The following is a 25,196-nucleotide window of genomic DNA, read 5'->3' on the forward strand; positions in this document are numbered from 1 at the left end:
GGGGCGGGTCCTTGGCCGAATGCTAATTCAGGGAGGAGGCACAGCCGGCGCCTGCGCGGTGCGGCCCCGGTGGCGCATTTTCCCCCAAGAGAGGAAGGTGGCGCCCGGCGGAGCGGAAGAGGGCGGCGCTCTTCCAGCAGAGCGGCGCTGCTGCTACTGCCGGAGCGGAGCGGGTGCGGCTCGGGCCGCCGCTGAAAGCGAGGTGAGCGGCCACAGAGCCGGGGCGGTTGGAGCGTTTTCGAGCCGCCTGGCCGCTAGCCGGGTGGGAGGTGCCCGGGCTGGGGGGGGGGGGCGGCGGAGGCAGCGAGGCCGGTCCTCCCCAGCGGGAAGAAGCCGGGTGGCGGGGAGGGGCTGGCGAGCTGCCCGGGAAGGGGGGGGGGCGGGAAGAGAGGGGGTGGTGCGGCGTCCCCGCGCGCTGCAGTCTGGTTCGCGTAACATGGCGGTGACGGCACTCGTGTGGCTTGGCTGTGCATCTCGGGGCAACCCCGCGTGGTAGAAAAGGAAGCGAATTCCCGCCCTGCCGCCGGTGCGCTAAAGCTGCGTGAGGTTTCGCTCCGTCTACCCCAGAGGGTGATAGGGAGCGCTGCTCTAACTAGAATGAGAATGCGGGCTGCGATGGCGGGCGTCCTGCCCGAACTCGGGTTAGGAGCCCTTACAGCCTCCCTGGGACGGTGCACATCCACTGCCGTGTGTGCGCGGGCCTCACTCTGCACCGCCCGCCGCGGCGCGGTGCCCCGGTTAGTGCCGCGCTACGGCTGCGCCTTTCGGCCGTGGCGCTCTGCTCCGTCGCCGCTTGGGTTCCCGTGCGGCTGTGCGGTGCTTGGAACTGCTGAGGAGCTGCTGCCCGTCAGCCCGCCTTCTGTTTGTTAGGTGTGCGTTTGGCCCTGCCAACTTCAGCGGGCTTCGTCCTCCCCTTGAGATTTGTGGGAGTGTCTAAAGGACGGGATGGAAGAAAGCTGTTTTAGGGGAAGTTCGGAAGTGAAGAAGCTCCTTGACACGTAGCTTAGAACTCACATTACTTTACTGCTGTGCACGGGTCACAGTTCCAAGTCTGAGGAAGGCTCTTTGTTCCAGTGGCCTGTGCTGCTGTCTGCCTTCAGTGCCCTTTGCCTTTACAAAGAGATCACAGAATGGCCCGGGTTGGAAGGGACCTCAAAAGGATCACGAATCTCCAACCCCTCCGCCACATGCAGGGCCACCAACCTCCCTATTTAATACTAGACCAGGCTGCCCAGGGCCCCATCCAGTCTGGCCTTGAACACCTCCAGGGACGGGGCATCCACAGCATCCGCAGCCTGTTCCAGCACCTCACCACTCTCTCTGTAAAGAATTTCCCCCCTGACATCCAACCTCAATCTTCCCTCCCTCAACTTAAAACCATTTCCCCTTGTCCTGCAGTTATCTACCCTTTCAAAGAGTTGATCCCCCTCCTGTTTGTAGGCTCCCTTTAGGTACTGAGTGGCTGCACTGAGGTCATCCCACAGCCTTCTTTTCTCCAGGCTGAACAAGCCCAGCTCGCTCAGCCTGTCTTTGTAGGGAGGTGCTCCAGTCCCCTGATCATGGCTCTCCTCTGGACCCTCTCCAAGAGCTCTCTGTCTTTCCTGTACTGGGGACTCCAGACCTGGACACAGTACTCCAAATGGGGCCTCATGAGCAGAGTAGAGAGTGAAAATCACCTCCCTGCCCCTGCTGGCCACCCCTCTTCTGATGGAGCCTAGGATACCATTTGTTTTCTGAGCTGCAAGGGCACATTACTGGCTCATGTTAAGTTTTTCATCTGTCAGGACCCCCAGGTTCTTGTCTGCAGGGTTGCTCTCGAGGACTGCTCCTTCCAGTCTGTATAGATCCTTGGAGATAAAGCTTGCTGCAGCTTAGGGCAGTGGTGTGGGCTCTGAGGTGTGGCTGTGAGCCCATACCTGCAGCAGCTGGGCTGTGTGAGGGAAAGAAGGAAGAACTGAAGAAGAACCGAGCTGTGCATGAACTGAAACACAGCAGGTGCAGGTGCACATATGAGTTCAAAAGGAAACTGAACTAAGAACAGCATCAAGTGTTCCGGGTTGTTTTTTGTTTTTTTTTCTGACAGGTGCAATCATTTCTTCCAGTTTCACTAATGTTACAGTTGGAAAGAATATTATAGAGAAATGGAAAGAAACAAACAGAAGAAATGCTCACCTGTATTCAGATCATAGAATTACTCATGTTGGAAAAGACCTTAAAAATCATCAAGTCCAAACACAACCTAACCATACTACCCTAACTAACAACCCTCTGCTAAGTCATGTCCCTGAGCACCACATCCAGTTTTTAAACACATCCAGGGATGGTGACTCAGCCACTTCCCTGGGGAAGCCTATTCCAGTGCTTAACAACGTTCTCTGTAAAAAAGTGTTTCCTGATATCCAGCCTAAACTTACCCTGGCACAACTTGAGGCCATTTCCCATTGTCCTGTCACCAGTGAGAAGAGACCGACCCCACTCTCACTGTAAGCACCTTTCAGGTATTGGAAGAGAACAGTAAGGTCTCCCTCAGCCTCCTCTTCCCTACACTAAGGAGTTCCTTAGTCTCCTTCAGTCTCTCCTCATAGAGCATGTTCTCCAAGCCCTTCACAAGCCTTGTTGCCTATCTTTGGACCTGCTCCAGCACCTCAATGTCCTTTCTGTACTGAGGTGCCCAAACTGAGCGCAGTACTCAAGGTGCGGCCACACCATTGCTGAGTACAGGGGCAGAATTACTTTCCTAGTCTTGCTCACCACACCATTCCTGATACAAACCAGGATGCCATTGGCCTTCTTGGCCACCTGGGCACACTGCTGGCTCACATTCAGCCTACTGCCCATCAGCACACCAATGTTTCCATCAGGCAGCTTTCCAGCCACTCTTCCAAAAGCCTGTAGGGTTGCCTGGAGTTGTTGTGACCAAAATGCAGGACCTGACACTTGGCCCTATGAAACCTCGTACAGTTTGCCTTGGCCCATTGATCCAGTTTATCCAGGTTCTTCTCCCCTCTGTAGTGCCCTTCTCTCTTCTGGCAGATCAACACTCCCAACTTGGTGTCGTCTGCAAACTTACTGAGGGTGCACTCAATCCCCTCATCAGGATCATTAATCATGTTAAATAGAAGCAGTCCCAGTACCAAGCCCCAGGGGACACCACTCATGACTGGCCACCAATTTAACTCCATTGACCACAACTCTTTGGGCCTGGCCATCCAGGCAGCGTTTCACCCAGCAGAGCCCATCCAGACCGTGGCCAGCCAGCTTCTCCATGAGAAAGTTGTGAGGAAAGCATCAAAGGCCTTACTGAAGTCCAGGTAGACCACATTGACAGCCTTACCCGCATCCACTAAGTGTGTCACCTTGTCATAGAATTAAATCAGGTTTGTCAGACAGGATCTACAATTCATAAACCCATGCTGACTGGGCCTAGGTTAACCATCCTCTGGTTAACCTTTAACTGGTCCATGATGGCACCCGAGATTATCCATTCCATAACCTTCCTGGGCACTGAGGTGAGTCTGACAGGTCTGTAGCTACCAAGATCATCTTTCCAGCCCTTTTTGAAGATGGGCATCACATTTGCCAGTCTCTAATCCCCTAGGACATCCCCAGTTAGCCAGGACTGCCTAAAAAATGATGGAGAGTAGCTTGGCAACCACATCCACCAACTCCCTCAGCACACTAGGGTGCAATCCATCCAGCCCCACAGACTTGTGAGCATCCAGCTTTCAGAGCAGGTCCAAAACTGTCTCATTGTGGATCACACAAGGAAAATTCAGGCTTGCAATGAAAACCTCCACAAAGGAGGGATCTCCTGAAAGAGATCTTTCCCCAGTGGCAGTCAGCCCTTAAATGAGGTCAAAGAGAGGTGCAGCCAGGCTCCACCCCTCTGATCACACAGCTGAATTGCCTTCACCTGTGCTCCCAGGGCTGGCCAGGTCCTTGCCTCAGGTGATCAATTTGTGGTTCAGGCTGTGACTCAACAGTTACCATACAACTAACAAACAACTTTATGTTCCCTTTCACTTATTGCCTGACTTCTTCCTGCTGACAGGAAAGTTGGGAGGCATTAACTGAAATTTTTGTGAGAAAGCTCTCTGCAGCAGCTGAGTTTCTGAAGTAAATCACTCAGTAACCACATCAGAAAACCCTTAATATTGAGGGTTGGATAACTCACATATCACACATTTCCCAAGGTGTGTCAAATGTGACTCTTTGTGAAAAGTTACCACAATATTACTCTCATACTTTGTGGTATTCTAGATAAGCACCTTCATTTAGATATCTTTTGTCAAGCATCTCTTTCTTCTATAAGTTTTGGGGCAACTCTGGCCAGTGTTCCAGTTTTTATGAGTGCATTAGCCATGTAGGTGCCTCTTGAAGTACTGCACTCTTTCTTTGCAGAGGTTAGGTACTTCATTTAGAGGCAGTGCAGCAGCCTGGGAGCTTAGCTGCAGTGATTCCAGGGAAGCTGCCATCATTTTTAGAGCTTTTTTTACATTGTTTAAGAAAAATAAAAATGAAGCTCAGCCATAACCTATCTTGCTTTTCTGCTTTATTAAAAAAAAAAAAAAAAAAAGGCATCTGTGGAAAAGTGCCTTGAGAAATTTTTGATTTTTATTTTTTTAAGATAAGCAGCACTTTGGAGCATTCCTATTAGTTTGACACCAAAAGATACAAAGATGATTTGATGTGGTGTAATACCAGCCAATTTCCAGCTGTTTGAGGATTTGAATAGTGCATTAGTTACCTACAGACAGGGGAGAAGCCTCCTAATAAACTGCAGGGGATAGGAAGAATTTTAGGATGTACTTTTAGGCAACTTGTCAGAGTGGATGGGAAGTAATCTTCAGATTACAGTCGTCTTTGTTTTCTTATGTTGCAATGCATGCTCACTGAATGCCCGTAGGTACTGTATCAGTGGGAAACTGTTACAGAGAAGAAATTCCCGCCCCACCATCTCCTCCCAGTGCTGCTGGGTAGCTAAGCACTTTCAATTTTGAACTGTGTGGCTTTTTGACATGTAATAGTCACAGGAAAGTGGCCAACTTGATGGTGTCTCTGCACATCTATCTGTACAAGTTCCTCTTTCTCCTTAAAAAATCAGATGGTGGACTGTGAGAGTCTTATTATTTCACTTCCTCACAAGTCTGTTGAGATTATCCTTGGTACGTAAGGGTGCAGTTTTACAGCTGATGCTCTCAGAGGCAGTCCTGGCTTAAAAGCAGTTCCAATCTCCGAAGCTCTGCTAATAATGTGAGAACAACAGGGAGCTAAGGATGTCATACAAACCTGGTTCAGATCCTGACAGCTAATTGTGCTGGCATATCGTGGGATAAGTGATAGAAAGGTGCACTGCTTGTTATGACATTACTGCTAAGAGACCATGCATGCATGACTGCACCTTTCTGGAAATGCCTGCATTTCAGTGGCAGCCATGTTTGCTTAAATACCCTCTCTAAAAATCAATATATCAAATATCTATGGCTCCAGAAGGTGGGAATGGGAGTAAGCAGGAAGTGACTGAGCTGTTGCTGGCAGGGGAAGGTCCAGTTTGTCCAGGTAGCTTAAGGGGAAGCAATGATCTTAATACCGCTCCTTTGAGTTGTTTGTGGGAAACTATTGCTGGATTACTTTGAGCAAATGTGGAACACAGTATGTTTCACTCATGTCAGCCACTCCCCTTAATGTTCCTACATTAAAAATGCATCAGTCCATGCTTACAAACTCACTCTAAATTAGTTAGTATTATTGATAATTTATAGAACTATTGAATAGCTCAGGGGAGGAGGGAGCAGAATAGCTGAAAAGCACTGCTGAAGTAGCATGAGCCTCTGTGCTGCTGCTGCAGTTCCTGTCTTAAAATGACATTAGAAGAATTGTTTTGAGCTGCTGTATCTGCAGTGCAGCAAGGAAGGCTAGAGGTGAAAGGAGGAAAAGATCCATTATAGAAAACAGTCTGAAAAAAATGCAAATATGGATGATCAAAGCTTATGTGAACTGAAAAATAATCAATACATAATTGTTGAGCTATGGAGGGAATGGATCCTAAAAGATTTATTGCAAGAATACAATGTATGTAGCGTATGTAAAGATGACTGTGTGTTTAAGCAGTGGCAAGGAAACAATACATTACTGTCTTCTAAAAGAGGACTGAAGAATGCTGTCAGAAGGCTCAAGTTTGTTTTCAACTTAGTTAAGCTGCATTGGTGTAAGGTATATTTTCTGCTCTTAGGTATCTGCACTTTTGTATGGGTGCAGCATTTAGGGACGTCTGATCAGATTAATTGTGCAAGGTTTGTATGTGCTGAGTGTCTTCTCCATGGATCTACAGTGTGGCTCAATTGTTGTGAATGCTAATGTTTTAAATGTTTCTCTTTCATCTAAGCCCTCTGACACAGATAAAAGTCTAGGAGTTGATTTAAACTACTCATGAATAAATAAAGAAACCTGTACTTAAAACATATGTTTGCTTCTTGTCTGAGTGCCATCCATAAAACTTTTCTTTCACAGTGAATTTTGTAGTCGCCATTGTATTTAAAACTGCAGCACTTACACCTAGCATGGAGGTCAGCTAATTTTTTTTTCCTGAATGCTTGCTCCTGTATTTTGTTACTTCACTGCTTGGTTGTTTTGGCTTTTTGTTTGTTTGTTTGTTTGTTTGTTTAAATCTAAACAGTGTTAATAACACTTTCTTTAACAGCAAACTACCTTTTATGAAAGAGACATGGATGAGATGGATGAAACATCTAAAAGAATCCTAGAGCCATACCAGTATTTACTTCAACTACCAGGCAAGTTTATTTTACTGTGTTACTTCAAAATACCAATGTTACTTTTATAACCTAGGAAATACAATCCATTCTTGATACTTGGGTTTAAGAGTAATTAAAGCTAACATTTTTCTGTATTTGTTGTTTTTTCTTCTCTTGTGAAACTATCCTTCTGGTGATTCATACAGTAGCAATTGCATTTGTCTGCTGCAGTGCAGATAGTTTTCTTTCAGTTGCTCTGCCCTCCATTCAGAGTAGCTGACTTGCTACTTGCTGAAACGGATACAGGCAAGTACTGAAGACCTGATGCTATTCCTGAAGGATGAAACATCGCAGCTCAACACTTAACAGCTTGCTGTACTGGAGTTGATGGGCTGTGTGTATGTTTTAAATAGTCTGTGTTATTGTTATTTCTCCTCCCTGATGAGTATAGAGCCAGGTTTTAGTATTTTGACTGTCCTGGATTACTTGACTTGTCAGTCCTTGTATTGTATCAGGCCATTAGCAACACACTGAGAGGAAGTTTTCCCTCTTCAATAATAGCTATTTTAGCAGAATACGGGAGGCAGTTTGATAGAAAATTTCTGTATGCATGTGCCACTCAAAAGCCTCTTTGCTGAACAAATAGTCATATTGTTTGCTGTGACTCTCATCTGTTCACCTAAAGCAGCAGGAAGACCACATTAGGCTATCAGTGACTCTAGAAGTAACTTTGCTGTGGGAGCTGTTGCATCATTTACTTCTATCCAACTTGTATTGAATACTGGCAGAGTTAATGGGTATATAATATTTCTCAGTTATTAAGGAAGATAACTGACCAGAATTATATGTGACTGGGGATAGAAGACTTATCAAGACAAATAGCGTAACTAATCACAAGTACAGTACTAAGTGGCTTCGTACATCTGCAGCAAAACTTAGACCAATATTTGTATCGGCATGGTGGGTCTGTAACCTCTGTGTAGTGAGGTTTATTATTCATCTCTACGAATATCAGTTTCATTTTGTCTACATTAGAGATTGCAATGGACTTGGCACTTTGTGCTGCCAGGCGCTGTCGTTGAAAACCTAGAGGAGGAGAGAATTTGGCAGTAGCGCTCATTTTTTAATGCCAGGAAATTTGTTTGCCATTTCCTGACAGCATTTAAACTGGATGGTGGCTTTTTCTTGAAAATGTATTTGAGAATGATTCTGAGATATTTCGAGGGGCTTTCTAAGATCTGGTCTTGCAGAAATTTACTTTTCTCCAACACAATCTTTAAGAGTGTTATTTTTTGGTTAGTTTATCTAATACAAGCAAAGATGTATCACAGCACTTCTGTGTCTTCAGCTGCTTTTTAAAAAATGAAAAAATTGTAGTGGCTAGCAATGAAGCAAATATATAATACACAAAGTGCAGCCCCCCAAAAAACAAAACAAAACAAAACCAAAAAAACAACTGTAGGTGTAAGTCCTTGACTGATAGTTCTTCAATTAGCTTTCACTTTGTATTATGCATTTAGTTTAACCTTCCCACCTTGACTCCTCTGGCTAAATTCCTGTACTTCATTGTGTGTTCAGCCTTAATCACTGTATCCTAATGGCTTATCTCATATGGACCATCAGTGTAAGCTCAAGTATCATAAATCCGATTGTCCGCTGAAGCATGTTGATCTCTTGTTAATTTAATTTATGCTTTGAGAAGGTGAGAGATAAGATACACTTTTCTCCATGCAGGAATATTGGCATGATTCAGAACAGAAGAATTCTTTTAAGTTGGGCGGGTAAAAGTTGTGTGCCTGTGGAGCACTTGTATTTAATCATACAGCTGGATGGTTTGAAACACCAGCTTTGCCCCAAGTCAGCTATGCCAAGCACAGGTCAGTAGGAGTCAGCTACTTGTGTCAGCCTTGGCATCAGTATGAACACCAAGGCTTGGTGAAGGGAAAATGAGGCATATGCTAGCAGTTCGTAATTAGGGTGGAGCCCAGATGAGGTACCTGAGCAAATCTAACAAGTCTTTGCTGAAAAAGGCCATTTTGTTCCATCTTTCTTCTGGCGGTATTCTCTTGCTTCTTGTGCCAGTTCTCAGCTCAATGACCAAATGATAAGGTATCTATCACCTAACCTGTTAAAAAACCTGCCTGACAGAATAGCCCATCTTTTATCCTGTCAGTGAAGTGGCACAAGGGTAGGCACATCTGAGAGGCTTCTAGAGGAAGCTTGGCTGTGAGTCAAATAAGCAGTTGCTTATCTTGTAGGACTAGTTAAAAAGCAAAATCTCTTAAGTGCTTTAATAACCTATGAGAACTTGAATGAAGTTAGATGCATATCAAACTCTTACACAAAGAGGAATTTGGTATCTTCATTAAGATTGCTTAAAAACTTAAGTGTCTCCTAACCTTGCTTGTAGTGTGAGAATGCAAACTTCTATAACAATGCTAAGGGTTAATCCCCTGATACAAGAGGAGGTTGACTGTTTGATGTTAATCCAATAGGACTTTAATGGTAATTTTTTGGGGCTGATACCTAAGCTCTAAGCTTGTCTGTGTCTTTGACTTTTGGCTAGAAGAACTAGTAGGCTTAAGGAATCTTTTTTAAGTTGTTGTTATTTTAACTGCCAGTATGCTAGTGACAGAATAAACATGAATTAACAGAACTTACTGTATCAGGAGGTACCAAATACTAACTTTGTTGTAAAATCATTTTGTACATAAAATTGCCATAGTAGTTTGTACTCTGCTCAGTCTAGTTTTCTGTCATTTATATGGGTAAACAAAGTACAGTAAGCAGCAATAAATTTCAGAAATGCCAATAATGTGGTTTGTCTTGAAAATTCACACAGATGATGAAGCATCTTCCATCTCCAAGTAGCTGAGTTAACAACAGTATCTGTTTATGCAGCACTAACGAGTATATGGGCTTTCAGTTGCAGTAAAAGTGACTGGATCAACAGCTTGTAATTGAAAAGAGTAGATTCTGATCCTATTCACAACCCTGCATTTTCCCTTTCACGTGTATTGCTCCAGGCTTGTTTAGCTCGCTAAACAATCAAGACTGGCTCTTGTTTTTTCAGCTTTTTCTGCTGAATTGTTGAACTTGACCAGTCTGGTGAAGGAGTTACGAAGCAGCAGTAGCAAGATTAAGGTGGTGTTTCTCTTATAATTACTGAAACATCATTATTTTAATAGCATGTACACTTTTTTTCTCACTTTTTTTTTATTTCTTTTATAAGAGAGTACAGCTGGGAGGCAGCCAACAGATATAGGTGCTCAGTTCACACAGAAGGGGACTGGAAACTGAGGGCAGCACAAATGTGCTTAAGAATGGTGGTGATGTGCCACAGGGCATGATCCCTACCACTGGAGCAACTGCATCTTGCTCATCAGAGCCCTCAGTTTAGGCCAAGTTCCTGAGAGTTTCAGTTCTTGCACTGCTGGGATGCTTGGGCATACCAGTAGATCAGGAGAAAGTAGTGTCCTTGCCCTCCAAATGGTGCAGTGGTGGAAAACTTGCTTCCACCAAGCAAAAGACAAGTGGAAGAGGTTCAGCAGGCTGCACAGCATCAGAAATAACTAGAAGGAGATGGACAGGATCTTCTGCAAGAGCCTGAAGATTCAAGAGCCCTGTGTATATTGAAAGAGGGGCAGGAAGAATGCATGTCAGGCTGCAAAATGGAGATCTCCACAGTAGCGAAGGGAGGGAGCTCATGGCTTCTGACACCAAAGGAGATTCCTGTATCTCATGCATATATGCATTTGTCACATAAGTTCATTGCACTGAAAGAAAACAAGTGGCTAGAAGCTCTGTACAGCACAGCACTAGGTGTGAACATCAAGTGATAGTAGTAGGGAGGCTGCTTCCTGCAGGGGACAGAGGCCACCATCTGAGCTGTTATCTTAAGGAGGCTTGCTGCTTCTTGGCAACTCAGGAGAGGGATGTTCTGGAGAGACTACACGCAGTGTGTTTCATCATCAGGCACCTGAACCCTATACCTCTTTCACGTAAGACTAATGGATATAGCCAAGGGTTACCTGGAGTTTTTCAAACACAATTAAAAGGCTTTCAGAGTGAGAGACAAAGGCACAGGAGACCAAGTGTTTTTTCTTGATCTTTGAGCCTTTCCTTACTATGAAAAGGAATAGACCATTCATGTCAGTAACCAGTTAGTTGCCCAGCTGATATCAGCAGCAGGGATTTGGGTTTTATGACCAAGGGACTGTCTTTGTGGATTAAGAACTCCTAGGAGGAGATGGGTTCCACCAGCCCAAGTCAGCCCAGAAATATGTCTGCCAACAGGCTGACCAATGTGGTGAGGAGAGACTTACACTAAAAGTGACAATACCCGAAATAAAGTAAGGAAATGGTAAACTAGCAAGCAGAAGGTATAGGCTGATGGAGACAAGAGATCCTCTAATGAATACAGCTGGAGGGAACCCACCTCAGATATATGCACTAAAATAAGGAAACAGTAAAATGGCAGCATGATGGGGGAAGTTCTCAAACATCCTGGGGAATCTGTAGGACTAAATACCTCTGCAAAGTGACTGTGGAGAATAAAAAGGATGAATTAGAGGTCTGCATGCAATTGTAGGGTTGTGATTTAACTGTGATATTGGATGTGGAATAGCTCAGTACCTTAGTATCTTGTAGAAGCAGCAACACAGCAGGGCGTAGGCAATCCAGTCAGTTTTTGGGAATGCATTGAGGACCACTCCTTAACACAGGATCAAGGAGTTGGTGAGGGAAGGTGTTTTGCTGGACTTCACACCTCCAAACATGGAATAATTGGTTGGTGTGTGAAGGGTGGAAGCAACTGTGTCCAATGTGACTGTGGGATGGTGGAACTGGGGATCCTGAGAGGACAGAACAAGGCGAAAAATAGAATCTCAGTGCTGAACTAGTTAATCCTATTTTGAACAGGGTGTGGGGTTAACATAGATAATCCTTAGTCTGTCCCAAGTGGCTGCCTAGGTTTGAAAGTGTAGGCCTGCAGTTCACACAGTATGGCAGTAGTGTTCCCATAGCTGTGTGGGAAGGTCTGCACAGACCTGTTTAGCCCTAACCCATCAGATGGCAGAGCTAAATATGAAAGTGTACAATAAAACTGAGGTAATATAATGGCTTGCTTCATCCAGAAGGGTCCTCTTTCTCCTGTCTCTCAGCATCTGCTGCTTAGCCTGTACTAACTTGAGCAGACCCACTTCATAAGCTGATACAGTACATAAAGCTGGCAGAAAGCTAACCTAGCAAAAAGCAGGCAGTTTTCTGCTGCAGTAATGAGTTGAATAAGCTTAGCAAGGCTCTAATGAGGGCTGGGTTGATGGTCCCTCTGCTCTTTCTCATGCTGTTCTATCCCTTTTACGTACCTTCAATCTAAGTGGGGTTCTGCCTGAAGGGCATAGTTTGAGGTCATATTAATGCAGTGTGAGCAAAGAAATACTGATCAGCAGCCTGTTCAGAGCAGGAGGTCTGAGTCTGAGGTCTGTACTCTGTCAGGAGAAAATCATACATACACATGTGTAGTTAGTCTCATAGAGAAGCAGCTCTCCTCTGCCTAAGGAGGTGGGATTGTCCTCAGAGTGACATCACTAAGTGGATCTTTGTTTCAAGAATAGGAAATTTGTATTTTTTCCCTATGGAGAATTTTTGTCAGAGTGAATCTGTTATGTTCTATTTTTTCCTCTTACCTTGCTTGTCCACTCAGCTTTGCTAATGAGAAGACAAGTTTTGCATAGTTGTCGCTTGACAAGGGTACTGTTGGGATCCTCAGCAGATCAAACTGACTACATTCTGCATAACTTTGTTAAAAGTTTGTTTCAGTAATGTCTGTAATTATGACTGTACAGGAGGCAGAGCTGCTAATTTTGGAAGTTAGATCTTGATAGTCTTCAGTTTTACAGTACTCTCCTTTGACTAGTCAGCAATGTAGTGACATGGAACAGTGGAGAAGAAAAAGTGAATTATTCTGGTAGCGTTAAGTCCTAATCCTTTTAATTTTATCATAACATCTGTGGGCTGTGTCTTGCATAATTTAGGGTTTTAGGGATGGAGGCAGAAGTAAAGGAACAGAGTACCAATGTATCTAGTCTTCTAAGACCAATATTAAAAGGATCTGATCTGCTGCCATTGTAGTGTGACTGTAGGCATAAAACATGCATATGAAAATTGCTTTAATATCAAATAGACGTGGTAGGATTGACTTCAGAACATGATACAGTATCATTTATGAAACAGTAATAGGGCTCACACAAGCAAATCTGTACCTATAAAAGTAAAGATGAATGTTTTACTGTACAGATAGTGGTTTTTCCATAAATAGCCTTTGTCTAGACACTTGGTGTTCAAGGTAGACAAGTCTAACAATTAAATGCTGTCTGTACTGAGGAACTAAATGGCAAAATCCACTGTGCATATTAAGAGTCCATTTAGATTATATGCTAGTACTTATGTACTTCATGATGAAATAACTGGTTACTAAACTTGTAGCATTTCTGTAAGCTTATTTTCTAGTAAATACATTTCAAAAAACAGAATTAGCAGCCTATTTTTTTATTGCAATTGTTTTTATCAATGTAATTTAGAAGTATGTAAATGGCTGTAGATAAGGTATACATCTGTAATATGACATTATCTGTGACTAATTATTTTTATGGACTTACTGAATTATTCTTTTGTACTTAGCAAGCCATGCAGCTTGGCATGTGTTTGTAACAGTTGTTTTCAATATTTTGAGGGATTATTTTCTCTTAACTCATGCAATTATTATTAGAAGGAAATAAAAAACCTCTGCAGGACATTTCTGCCCTGGTTTGTGCAGTATTTGGTGGTGATGACTGGGTAGCAAGTCTGGTCAGGGAACAGATTTGGCCAAAATCTGATCTGCCCACATAGTGGGTAAAAAAAAAAATCTGAATATTGGTAATATTTCAAATCCTTGGCATTTGCAGGAGCTGTTGTCAGAAAGAAGCCTAACTTGAAGTAGTGGTGGTGCTTAGCTAATGCGAGAGGCTTTTAAAATCTTGGGTGCCATTCTAATTTTCTATTTGAATTTGAGCCCTGGTTGCCCATGTTAAAATAATGAACTTTTAAATCAGTGAATTTGTGATTGAATTTGAATTGAATGTGAATGTGAATTTCTGATGAAAACCAAAAGATGGTGAGAAGTAATGGAAAATGGAGACCAAGCAAAAATTGAAGCCCTTTGAGCAACTGAGGAAGATTACCACCTCCACTACAGAACCCAAACCACAAATCTTACCACCAGCTTACCTGCTGGCGACTTAATAAGGATAAATCCTGTTCTTTTCCACGATTTATCATTCAATCTATCCATGTTTATTTTTCCATTCTGTATGTCTGATCACACAGCAACAGAGAGACTCCGCAGGGAGGCATTCAAATGTTGAAACTTGTTCAGTGCTACGGCAGGGTGGCATCATTAACATGAAAACTCATATTGCAGAATCATTCTTCAGTTATGTCTCTCAGTAGGTCTTGAGTAATATGGAATCCAGTAGATAGGTTGCACTGCTCTGAAGTTTATTTGTAATAGCTTTTAAGTGGCTCATTGAGATGAGCTAAGGCTGCAGAACTCTGTCTAAGCCTGTTTTGCTGTTAATAGAAGATATTAGACTCAGCTGAGTTGAAGTTCAGAGCTGCACAGGAGGTGACTTTATTGAACAATTTCCTATTGATCATCAATAGACGCACTAAATGAAAACTTGTATGTGACCCCTAGCAATGCATTAAAGAAAGCTGGCATCAATAATTTATAGGATAACTTGAATTAAAATCAACTCCTCCAGGTAAAATGTATCTAGATTGAATTTTAACACTTGTTTTAACACTTGTTTCAACACTAAATTTGGATTTCTAATCTTACCTTTCTTTCCTCTGAAACAGGAGGAAAGTTTCCTCTGCCAAACAAATTAGGACTTGCTTCCAGAAGCAGTAAATCTATTTGTAGAGGTTACGAACAGAATCATGATCTAACTAAATTGGCTAACTAAATTGCCAAGACTAATTGCAGTAACATGTAAATACACGTTTTTATATCACTGTTTGTGTACTACTGTGAAATGTTTGCAGCTATCAGCAACTTCAATTCTAAGGCTTATACAATGAGGAAACAAGCTACAATCTTTCTTTAATGTATTTTGCCCTTTGAAGTGGTCATGCTTTTAGCAGCTTACTGGTCTCAAATTAGTTACAGCTGTTAAGATAAAGATGCATTTAACACTGGACTTTGATTTTTCTTTTATTTTTTTTCTAATTGTAGGTAAGCAAGTAAGAACCAAATTGTCACAGGCCTTCAATCACTGGCTTAATGTTCCAGAAGATAAAATACAGGTACTAACTAATTATTTTTACAAGGCTCTTACCTTTCTTCCAAGATTGTCAGCAACAGATTGTTCTTAGTGTAATGCATTTAAGACTTCTGATCATTTACAATACATCATTCCTGAGTACCTGAAAGTACAAGTTAAGGAAAATAGCCAAAGCTTTGCACTAAAGTTATGGTTTAACACTGAAGTTATGATTTCAGTGACTTGTCTGAAGTAGAATAGTTACATGCTTTCTACCTAAGCTCAACCTTCTGAGTGGTAGAAGGAGCAACTAGTATTGTTACTCACTTCAGTTATTAACAATGGGAATAAGTTTTCAGTGACTTGCAAAGGAAGCTGGACAGTTACTTTGTAAGCCCTACAAATACAGTGACTGAGAACAAAGTCGTATGATTTTGATACAAGAATATCAAAGGCAGTAGTCAAGCGAACCTTTAAACCTTTATAAACCATTTCTTGTTCCGGGCCTTAAATGGCAGACTTCTACAGTTTAGAGCCCTTATTACCCAGTGTGAAGCACTTCATCGAGAATAATCCTTCCCTTTTCTTTTTCTTTTGGACAAATCTATGCAAGATGCATGGCTGTGTGTTCAAAGGCGGTGGCTTTTGAAATGCAAAATTTTCCTTTTGGCTAGACTACAGTTACGCCAAACTGTATACTTAGGGTGCAAGAGATTCTCTGTATCCAAGGTAATGTAGGGAATTCAAATAACTGTTTTTTTCTTGACACCCATCTGGTCCCTAAATAAATTCATTAATGAGGAGGTAGGCCATTAGCGTGTGTAAAGGAGTCCTCTTTAGGATGGGCTAAGTGTGATGCTTCGTAGTGCTCAAGTAGCAAAGTCCGTCTGTTGAAAGTTACATTGCAGCAGCTGCTGGTGAGTTAGGTTTAGTTTTTAAGAAAGCATGCCGCTCTGCTTTCATTATGAAGTGCAGTTTTTTCACTTCCTCAGACAACTTCCTGTTGTCTTCTAGAAAATAAGGTTTTTTTTTTCCTGCTGTCTGAACTTCCTCCCTCCTCACATTCAACTAAGATATTTTTGATGCTGTCTTTAATGGAAGTTCAAGAGGTAATTCGCAGTCATGAAGCACATCCTAAATTATTTCAATTCAACCTCAAATATCCAGAAACTGCAGGAGTCCACAAACTAAGTGATATGAAATGGACTAATGAGAAATGCTAGAATAGGCTTATCTAATGATGAACTTTCCTGACAGTATTGGGAATGACATAATGGACTGAGTCAGCATTCAGAAAAATAGGTATTGCAATGTTGCTTTTTATAAGTACTCTATCCTTCATGATTTTAAAATCAATAGACAACAGTATCTTTACAAGTTGAAGTAGGCCTCACTTCTATCTCAAAGCTGAGTAATTAGTGCTCAAATAGTTTGCTCTCAGAGTCATTATCTTGGGCAAGCAAACAATTAGATTGCTGGGTTTCAGGTTTTATCCTTTTGGATAGTGGTTACTGAATGCTAGATAGTTTGCTGGAAAAAATGCAGGAGATAATCATTTTCTCTTCTTGTAATAGGTTATTATTGAAGTGACAGAGATGTTACACAATGCAAGCCTACTTGTGGATGATATTGAAGATAACTCAAAGCTACGACGGGGCTTTCCAGTGGCACACAGTATCTATGGAATTCCATCTGTAATCAACTGTGCTAATTATGTGTATTTCCTTGGCTTAGAGAAGGTTTTAACCCTTGATCACCCAGATGCTGTTAAAGTTTTTACTCGTCAGCTACTGGAACTCCATAAAGGTCAAGGCTTGGACATTTACTGGAGGGATACTTACACCTGCCCTACAGAAGCTGAATACAAAGCTATGGTACTGCAGAAGACAGGCGGTCTCTTTGGATTAGCTGTAGGCCTCATGCAGCTCTTCTCAAATTATAAGAAAGACTTAAAACCACTTCTGAACACACTTGGTCTCTTCTTCCAAATAAGAGATGACTATGCCAACCTGCACTCCAAAGAATATAGTGAAAACAAGAGTTTTTGTGAAGACTTAACTGAGGGCAAGTTCTCATTCCCAACTATTCATGCAATTTGGTCGAAACCTGAAAGTACACAGGTGCAAAACATTTTGCGTCAAAGGACAGAAAACATAGATATAAAAAAATACTGCGTGCATTACCTCGAAAACGTGGGTTCATTTGAGTACACTCGGAATACACTGAAAGAGCTTGAATCTGAAGCCTATAAACAAATTGAATCACTTGGGGGAAACCCTGAGCTTGTAGCGCTAGTGGAACAGCTGAGCAAAATGTTCAAAGAAAATGACAATTAATCTCCTGGGGATGAATGGAAGCTTTTTTTTTTTATTTAAACAGGTAAAAGGTTATCTGAAAGGTGTGACAGTCAGTCTCACTTACAACTACTATGTTGCCACATGGCAAAAATGTACGTTGAAAATAAATCACTGATTATGTGAAAATGATCACTGAGTACTGCAGTATACCTTATATATACAGTCTTAATTGTACCTGCTTGCAGATGTCTTCAAAACATATTAGAATTGAAACAAACTTTGAATATGGATTTTTACACAAACATTGGCATTACTTCAGCCCTAGAAATTTCACAGGTCAGAGTATATCTTCAACAAACTGTAAGTTTCTGGCTGAAAATCTTTATTAAATTAAATCTGATTGACCCAAGTGGCTTGTGTGTTTTTAAACAACACTCTAGTAAACCAAAATATATGGTGTTCAATTAAAAAAAAAATGCTCACAACCTCAATGCATATACTGATGTTGCGTTATGGATGTTAAGAGTTGTGAAAATTGGATAGATCTTCTTACTTCTGATAGTTAGATAGATATACTTAGTTCTAATGTGAATATTCTATCCAGTATCTGAGGATATTTCAGGGGAATACAAATTGTTAAAATGCTTTATGTCCAAATGAGACTAATGTTTAGATTGAGAAGGGAGCTTAATAGAAACTTCTATTTATCTTAGGGAAAAATTTCCATCGCTTTCATTTTGAATTTGCCACCATTTTCAGTTCTGCGTTGAATAATTTCAGTTGACTGGTTTTTGATCATTATGTTGTTGTTTTTTTTGTTTGTTTGTTTTTTTCTTCAAACAGTGAAATATTTTCTAGCGTGGGACTGAAACGTAAGCACTAGATCTCAAAGATGTAACTGCAAGTAGCAGCACAGTAAGCTGCTAGTAGGAATTTAACGGCATTCATAACAGGCAGCTTTAAGATGCTGTGAATTACACTGGTTTCTCTAATCTCTTATTGTAATTGAGAGAATTTTCCAGGAATTGATTCAGATTTCATAGCATTCATGTTCTGAATTCATATCAGGAGGCGGTTGTAGGTATCTCCACAGAGACAGTAGTGACTTCTGGCTAAACTGAAAAGTAGCATCTTGTTCTACAAGCTGTAATACCCCTTCAGTTTAGTTAATTACTTAAATACTGTTTTAAAATTATGTAGACAGACATACCTGCATGGCACTAAGAACTTGATTAGAGAAGTAGCCTGAAAAGTGACAAAAATCTCTGCTCATACGCGTACGCACATTACAGAAATGTTTGTTTCCTAGCTGAGGTGGCTTTAATTAGGTGCAGTTCTCTTCATATTTGTAGCCGTACAAAGCTTTGCTCTGATGAAGAGAAGTAGTGTTTCAGATCAAAGGTGGGACTGGTGCTATCTGCAGCGATATTAAGCTGACAGCACGCTGTCACAGCATACTCTGAAAAGAAATGGCCAGAGATACTTGGCTTCTAACAGCTGAAGAATACTTGTGTGCATCTGTTCACTTATTGTACCTGCAAGCAGGTAGAGCCACTACCTCAGCCCACTGAGAAAACTAACCGAAGATGCTTGCTGAAGGAAAACATTGCAGCAACCCTTGTGATTCTTCCAAAAGTGATTAAGCATGAAAAAAATTGGGATGGCTGCTTTAGTCAGAAGCATTCCGTACTTACAGATGATGGGTTATTCCTTTTATTTGCATGCTAAGGTAGGAGCTTCGTCTCTGCTTTGCAATTAGGCACAGAATAGTAGCCTTTTCACTGAATGGATCTGATTGCCAGGATTGAATAGCTTAAAGTTGGTGAAAGGTGTCTTTTATTTAATGTTAATGACAGTAAACTGCATTTCTTGACTTGAAGTGCATAGTAGCAAGCCTGTAAATTCCTGGTATTTTGATGGGGAAAAAATACCTTCTGTAGCAAAGTGCAATATTTATTTTGTGCCATGTCTTGGGAGTTCCTAAGCACTGCTGCAGCTGATGCTGAATGGGGGACAACACTGAAAAAAACTATTGCCAGGAAAATCTCCTAGTCTTAGTCTAAAATGTCCTTGTCCCTACTGGGATATTACAACCAGTATATATGCAGTACAAAGTGCACTTAGTGGCATTTAATTTCTATTCAATTGCTGGATGTAAGTAGTTTTGTATAATCAAACTTTCTTGATGATGTATGGCTTTTATTGTTTCAAACTTTTTTTTATACTAGCCGGCACTTCTGATCTTTAATTTATTCTGTAATTTGTTCTGACAATTTATCACGGTGTCATCCAGTAACCACAGAATCACTGAATCATAGAATGGTTTAGATTGGAAGGGACCAAAGCCCATCCAGCCCACCAAGCCCCATCCCTGTGCCGTGGGCAGGGCTGCCACCCAGCAGCTCAGGCTCTCAGGGCCCCATCCAACCTGGCCTTGAGCACCCCTGGGATGGGGTTTCTCTGGGCAGCTGTACTAGGGATCCCCCACCCTCTGAATAAACAATTTCCCTCTTCTATTTTTGCATATTAACTTTTCAGTTTAGTATGTAAACTTTAAGATACTCAGTTCACAGTTGTGCAGTTTGCAGTGCGCCTCACAGGGCACAGAGGAATAACTTTATCACTTCACCTGGTAATGCCCTTTTCCACTCAAACCTTTCTTCTAAATGTTCATGTCTCCAAGTTCACTCTTCAAGCCCAAGTGGCATTTTCTGTCACTTGACCTACTGCTGGGGAGGCACATATGGTATGTGTTAGATGAACCGCAGCAAACACACTTCCTTTTAGCTGTGTTCTGCTGCACTAGGAGTGCTATGCTACATATTGATTCTCTTGCCTTTTCTGCTATTCTATATGTAACAGACTGATGAACTTTGAGCTCACAATCCCTCATTTAACTCCAGAATCAGGTTTCAGAATCTAATCTTTTGCAAGTTTGTTTTACAGCAAGATACAATCTCTAGTTAAAACATATCACTGCTATTATGCTTATTACTGTTCTGTAAGTCTGTTACTTGGTTATTTTTATCTACATACATTTATCTACATTCCTCTTTTCTTGCAGTTGTGATAGGATGGTGCCATGTAGCATTTCTATGTACAAATCTAGTTCTTTCTTCCAGTGCAGCTCTAAAATAACTTCATTAATAAAATGTACATAATGTGAGGGAAAAGCTTAATCTGCAAAGTAAACGTGAGTTTGTGTAAAACAGTGGAGGAATAAGATTGCATAAGAAATTGATTAGAAATGGCAGAGGTTAGGACCTGATAAGCATCAAATTGGATGCTTACTACTGAGTCTATAATTTGAGATGCAATAGTTATTACTGATTAGCAGCTAACGTGTGTGCAGACACTAGCTTCTAAGGCTAGTGGTAACAGCGCTGTAATGCAGGTTGTTAGACTTGGTATTCTGTTTTCTCTAAATTCACTTTCCCCAGTGTTTTACACACAGCTTTAATTCTGTATTTTTACTTGCATCTGTTGCACATCTTTGTTCTGTCTTAATCTCAGATTCAACATTTCAACTTTGGTATTTACTATTGTGTTTGTATTGTTTGCTCTATACTTTCATGGTGTATAATCAATGAATATACAGATGTTATAATTAAGAAACATACAGGAAAGTTAGGCTAACAGGTTATCACGCTAAAGAAGAATGGGTGGAAAGCTTACCCTTATCCTGGGCTCACTGAGAAGACTCCAAGAGGAGGGATCTTCAAAAGAGATTCTTCCCTAGTCGTAGTCAGCTCTTAAATAGGGTCCAGGAGAGGTGGAGCCAGGCTCTACCCCTTCCAGTAGCACAGGAGAATTGCCTTCACCTGTGCTCCCAAGGCTGACTCATTGCTCACCTCAGGTGGTCAATCAGAGGCTCATGGCGTGATTCAGCAGTTCCCATACACGTGGTAATTCTTTTCCTTTCGTATTTCTGTTCTGCTACTAATACCAGAGCACACACGATACCTTCAAACTTTTTTTGTTCCAGGACAAACAAAGTAAACTTTAAATTTTGGCTTTTCCTGTGCCTTCATAAAAGTAACCCAAGATTTTCTGCAGTCGTGAAATGCCTGAAACTTTTTCTCCAGGAAGTCGAAGCTTGTAACATCTTATATTGCCACACGTTATTCTGGTCCCATATAGTTGGAGCTTCTTTACCTCCCTTTATCACTTGCTTTCAACACTTACTTTGCTTTGATTGTAACACTCATTAGCAAGTTAAACTGTTTCACAGACACATCTAACCCAAGAAAAAGGAAGTTTTGGGTTTGTTTGGTTGGTTTTTTTAGTTGTTTTTGTTTTTTGTCTGAATTAATAATTCCTCTCAGCAAAAGCCTTGTGAATGCCAAAGTTGGCAGCTAGATGGGATAAAAGCAGAGCCAGGGAGGGAATATGAGGGGGTAAGAATACCTATTTAAGGCTCCTGAGGGTACCTTATGTAATTTCACCTCATTTTGCAGCATCTCGTTCACTTTGTTAGGAAATGCAAGAGAATGTGTGTTCAGTTTCCCTGTATTTCCCTTCTTGCTTTCCAAATGTAAGATATATTATAGATAGTTTAGTCTGTCAGTTATGTAAATAACTTGAATATATCTTAAGGTTTTGATTAAAAGTACAGATAAAGAGTATGTTGTTCTATTACTGACTAATTTTCCTTCTGTAACAAATGTTCTATTCTTAAAGCCAAGGAAACTTAATCTGTTGCAGGCTGACTTGACTCGATCATCACATTAACGCCCTTCCTGGATAAACCCTATTAGACCTCAGCACCAGAGTTTACCTTTTCTGCAGCATTTCCTTTTAAATGACTTTAGAATGAATGAAACTTGGTGATGAGGTGATGAAATAGGAACAAATCATTGTTTTGATGCTTGATGACTTCTTTCTTTAAGGCTTATCAATGTTATAGCAGAAAATAAAGGACTTTGTGTAAATATGTTCATTCGGGGATGGTTGCTTTTTAATTGTTTTTCCCACGTTTTTATTTACTTCATTTCTATCAACATATTTATCCTTGACACTGAACCTAATGGTTCATCTGGTGGGGTTCGAAGTAATCCATGACTCATGGATCCACTTCTGCAATGCAGGTTACATCCTGATAATGCTTCTCACCCATGCGTCCTATCAGCAAGTTCTTGCTTAGCTCGCTGGAAAACCATTTGCTGAGCAACCTGGTTTACTGCAGCATAAAGAATGATGGGATGCCCCAAAAAGGCCTAATGTGATGCTGCTGGGGAGAGCACTGCAAGACCTGGTGGAACTTGGGTGTAAAGAGAAACCTTAGATATCTGATTTTCTGCTTTTGAACTCAAAAACAATCCAACAATCTATGAAATTACTCTCCACTCCCTCAGTATATGAATTATGCGTGGTGCCAGTGAGCACTTACATCTTTTCCCTGGATCATAATAGATGATCTTTCACTCTTGTAATGTTCTGGTTGTCATTTCTGGACCATATGGTAAAATGTACTATATGACTAAAGTAGTAACTGAAGTCTGTAAAAAAAAAAAAAGTCCAACTCCTAAAATTTTGGTTCTGCTGTTTTGAAATACACATAAAAACTGGCATGTTGTCTTGCTGTCATCCAGCAGATGGTAGCCTGCAGTGAACTTCTGCTTACTGAGGGAGGAATAACAATTCTGCACTGGTGGAAGTTGTTAAGCACCCAGGTGTGCTTGGCACAGTGGCACTGTGAGCAGTGGGAGGGAGTTTCTCAGAGGGAGAAAAAAAAAAAAAAAGTATTTGCAAAGAAGAAAATTCTGTAAAAATATAATTACAGGTAATCATGGAGTTAATATATAGAGACATAGAACTAAAGCCACAGGAAAACTGTTGTAGTTGACTGAAGAGCCTATTGCTGCTTGTGTTCTCTTCACATTGGGGGTGAGGTGGAAACATACAGATCAAAGTAAAAACTGCATAAAAGAACTGTCAGTGTTATTTCCAAAAATGTAAAAGGGATGCTATGAACGCTTCCCTGTGTTTCATATCAATTAAGATAATAATTAGTTCAAGAAATTTTGATGTTAATTTTTTTTTTTTTTAAGGCCTTTATAAAATGCAAGAGTTATTAAGTCTAGGTATCAAGATAAAATGTTACACTGATCTTGCTGCTTGCTTTGTCCTGTTTCTGATTTAAAAAAAAAAAAAGTACATTGGATCAACTACACCTATTTGTTGATGACAGTATTAAAACAGAAGAAATAAGACACCCACCCCCAAAAAAAGAAAAAAAAAAATCAGTATCAGCTTAGAAATGCTAACAATACAAAACAAGTCAGTGATACACACGTAGACTCTCAGACTGCCTGGATTATCTATAGGCAAACTGCTGGGTGAGAAAGATGGTGAATAATGCTTTGAACGCCTTTCCCAACATGCAGCCAAAGGTAGTGAAACTTAACTCTTCTGTTCTGGCCTTCTGGTTCTTCTGATGCTCAGCATACTGAGTGTTGTCCCACATAAGTATGGAATTTAAGAAAACATCCTGCCAGTAATTTATAAGGGCTAATAAAAACCTTGCAACAGGATTTGTAGTATGTACAATTAAGAATGTCCCACGTCATCAGGACTGGCGTTGGAAGCATAGTGGAATGCTGAGGGAGAAATTAGCAGTAAGGTAAGCGTACAGCAGCACTAACATTCCCTTTGTAAGAACATACACACTTTTAATGCTGCAGCTGCTGCCCAGAGTTGTCTGGTAGCCTCCAAATACAATACAGCAAGAGAGTATGACGTACATCCCTGCATGCGCATGAAATAAAGTAGTAATTCATACTATAGAGTTTGACTTCATGTTTTATTTGGTTGATTTAAAGACTCTTAATGTTAATAAAAAAAATAGAAAAAACACAACCAAGGAGAGCCAGGTGAAAAGTGATTGGTTACAATTACAGGACTGTCTGCAAATCCACCCAGGTTTCCAACTGAAAATGCCTCTAGTGATTCAGACTGGTGTATCTAACAAAGAGGATAAACCAAAGTAACGCAATTTCCCATTCATAACCCGGATGAATTTCAGCTCCCCACGCTAAGACACGTTCTCAGGTTAGTACTTAGGAAGTAACAGCCACTGACTCGCAAGTGCAGAGCAGGAGGACTTGGTACCCCCGCTTTTGTCGTTGTACCACCATCTACGTCCACGTAGTTTCAGCATCGCCGACGTTGTTCCAAGACTGCCCTCTGCGGGAGAGGAACAGACACAGGAACCCGGAGGAAATGGCAACGCCAGCAGCCCACTGATGCGCTGTATACTTAGGACTTACTATCCAAACCACTTTGTCTGGCATATACTAGTGCTACCAAAGACTTGTAAGCAGCGTCACAGAACCAGCTGAGCTGCCTGCCTAAAGAACATGCAGAGTTACTTAATGTCAGGTAGTAACGGCAGAGGCACAACACTGGGATAGCCTCTTTGTTACCGGCACAACAGTTTCAAGTCCTTGTGGTTCCAAAGTTGAGGCAATATTGTTTTAATTAGCCAGCAATTGCTACTTACAGAACGCGTGCACGGCCTTCAGCTTCAATCTGTGGGTACCGGACACCCTACTGGACACCCCCCGCAGGGCAGCGCTGCGCAGAGCCGGAGGGGAGGTGTTCACATCCCGCACGAGGCTGCCGTCCGCCCCGGGGCGGGCAGCACTGCCAGCACCTCGCGGCGCCGCCCAGAGAAGGGCGGGTCGCACAGAGCGGATGGCGCCGCTGAACGCCATTACCCAGAAGGCTGTCTGGCGGCACCGCCTCGCGACTATGGTTCAGGCGTATGGCCGGGATAGGGCGGCGCTGCGGCCGTGCGGCCAATGGCAGCGTGCCGTCCGACGAGGCGGGGCGGGGTGGGA

At 41.8% G+C, this 25,196-nt stretch overlaps 1 protein-coding gene and 1 long non-coding RNA gene across 3 annotated transcripts; one reads left to right on the forward strand and one right to left on the reverse strand.

Annotated features, from left to right (window-relative positions):
• The first annotated feature begins 51 nt into the window (after positions 1-51).
• Positions 52-22,294, forward strand: GGPS1 (geranylgeranyl diphosphate synthase 1). Its single transcript, XM_048938378.1, has 4 exons — positions 52-202; positions 6,701-6,791; positions 15,031-15,101; positions 16,633-22,294. The coding sequence occupies exons 2-4, from the start codon at positions 6,725-6,727 to the stop codon at positions 17,392-17,394; spliced, it is 900 nt and encodes a 299-aa protein (XP_048794335.1). The 5' UTR covers positions 52-202; positions 6,701-6,724; the 3' UTR covers positions 17,395-22,294.
• Positions 6,810-25,008, reverse strand: LOC125690216 (uncharacterized). Of its 2 annotated transcripts, XR_007375554.1 has the most exons (5): positions 24,857-25,008; positions 15,134-15,221; positions 14,022-14,363; positions 11,388-11,605; positions 6,810-11,296 (listed from the first exon to the last, which is right to left on the reverse strand). It is a non-coding gene; the product is annotated as an uncharacterized LOC125690216 (long non-coding RNA). The 2 variants fall into 2 exon arrangements; XR_007375553.1 differs by having other exon boundaries at positions 6,810-11,605.
• Positions 25,009-25,196: the final 188 nt, after the last annotated feature.

The sequence above is a fragment of the Lagopus muta genome, chromosome 2, assembly GCF_023343835.1.
Source record: "Lagopus muta isolate bLagMut1 chromosome 2, bLagMut1 primary, whole genome shotgun sequence".
NCBI classification, from domain to species: domain Eukaryota; kingdom Metazoa; phylum Chordata; class Aves; order Galliformes; family Phasianidae; genus Lagopus; species Lagopus muta.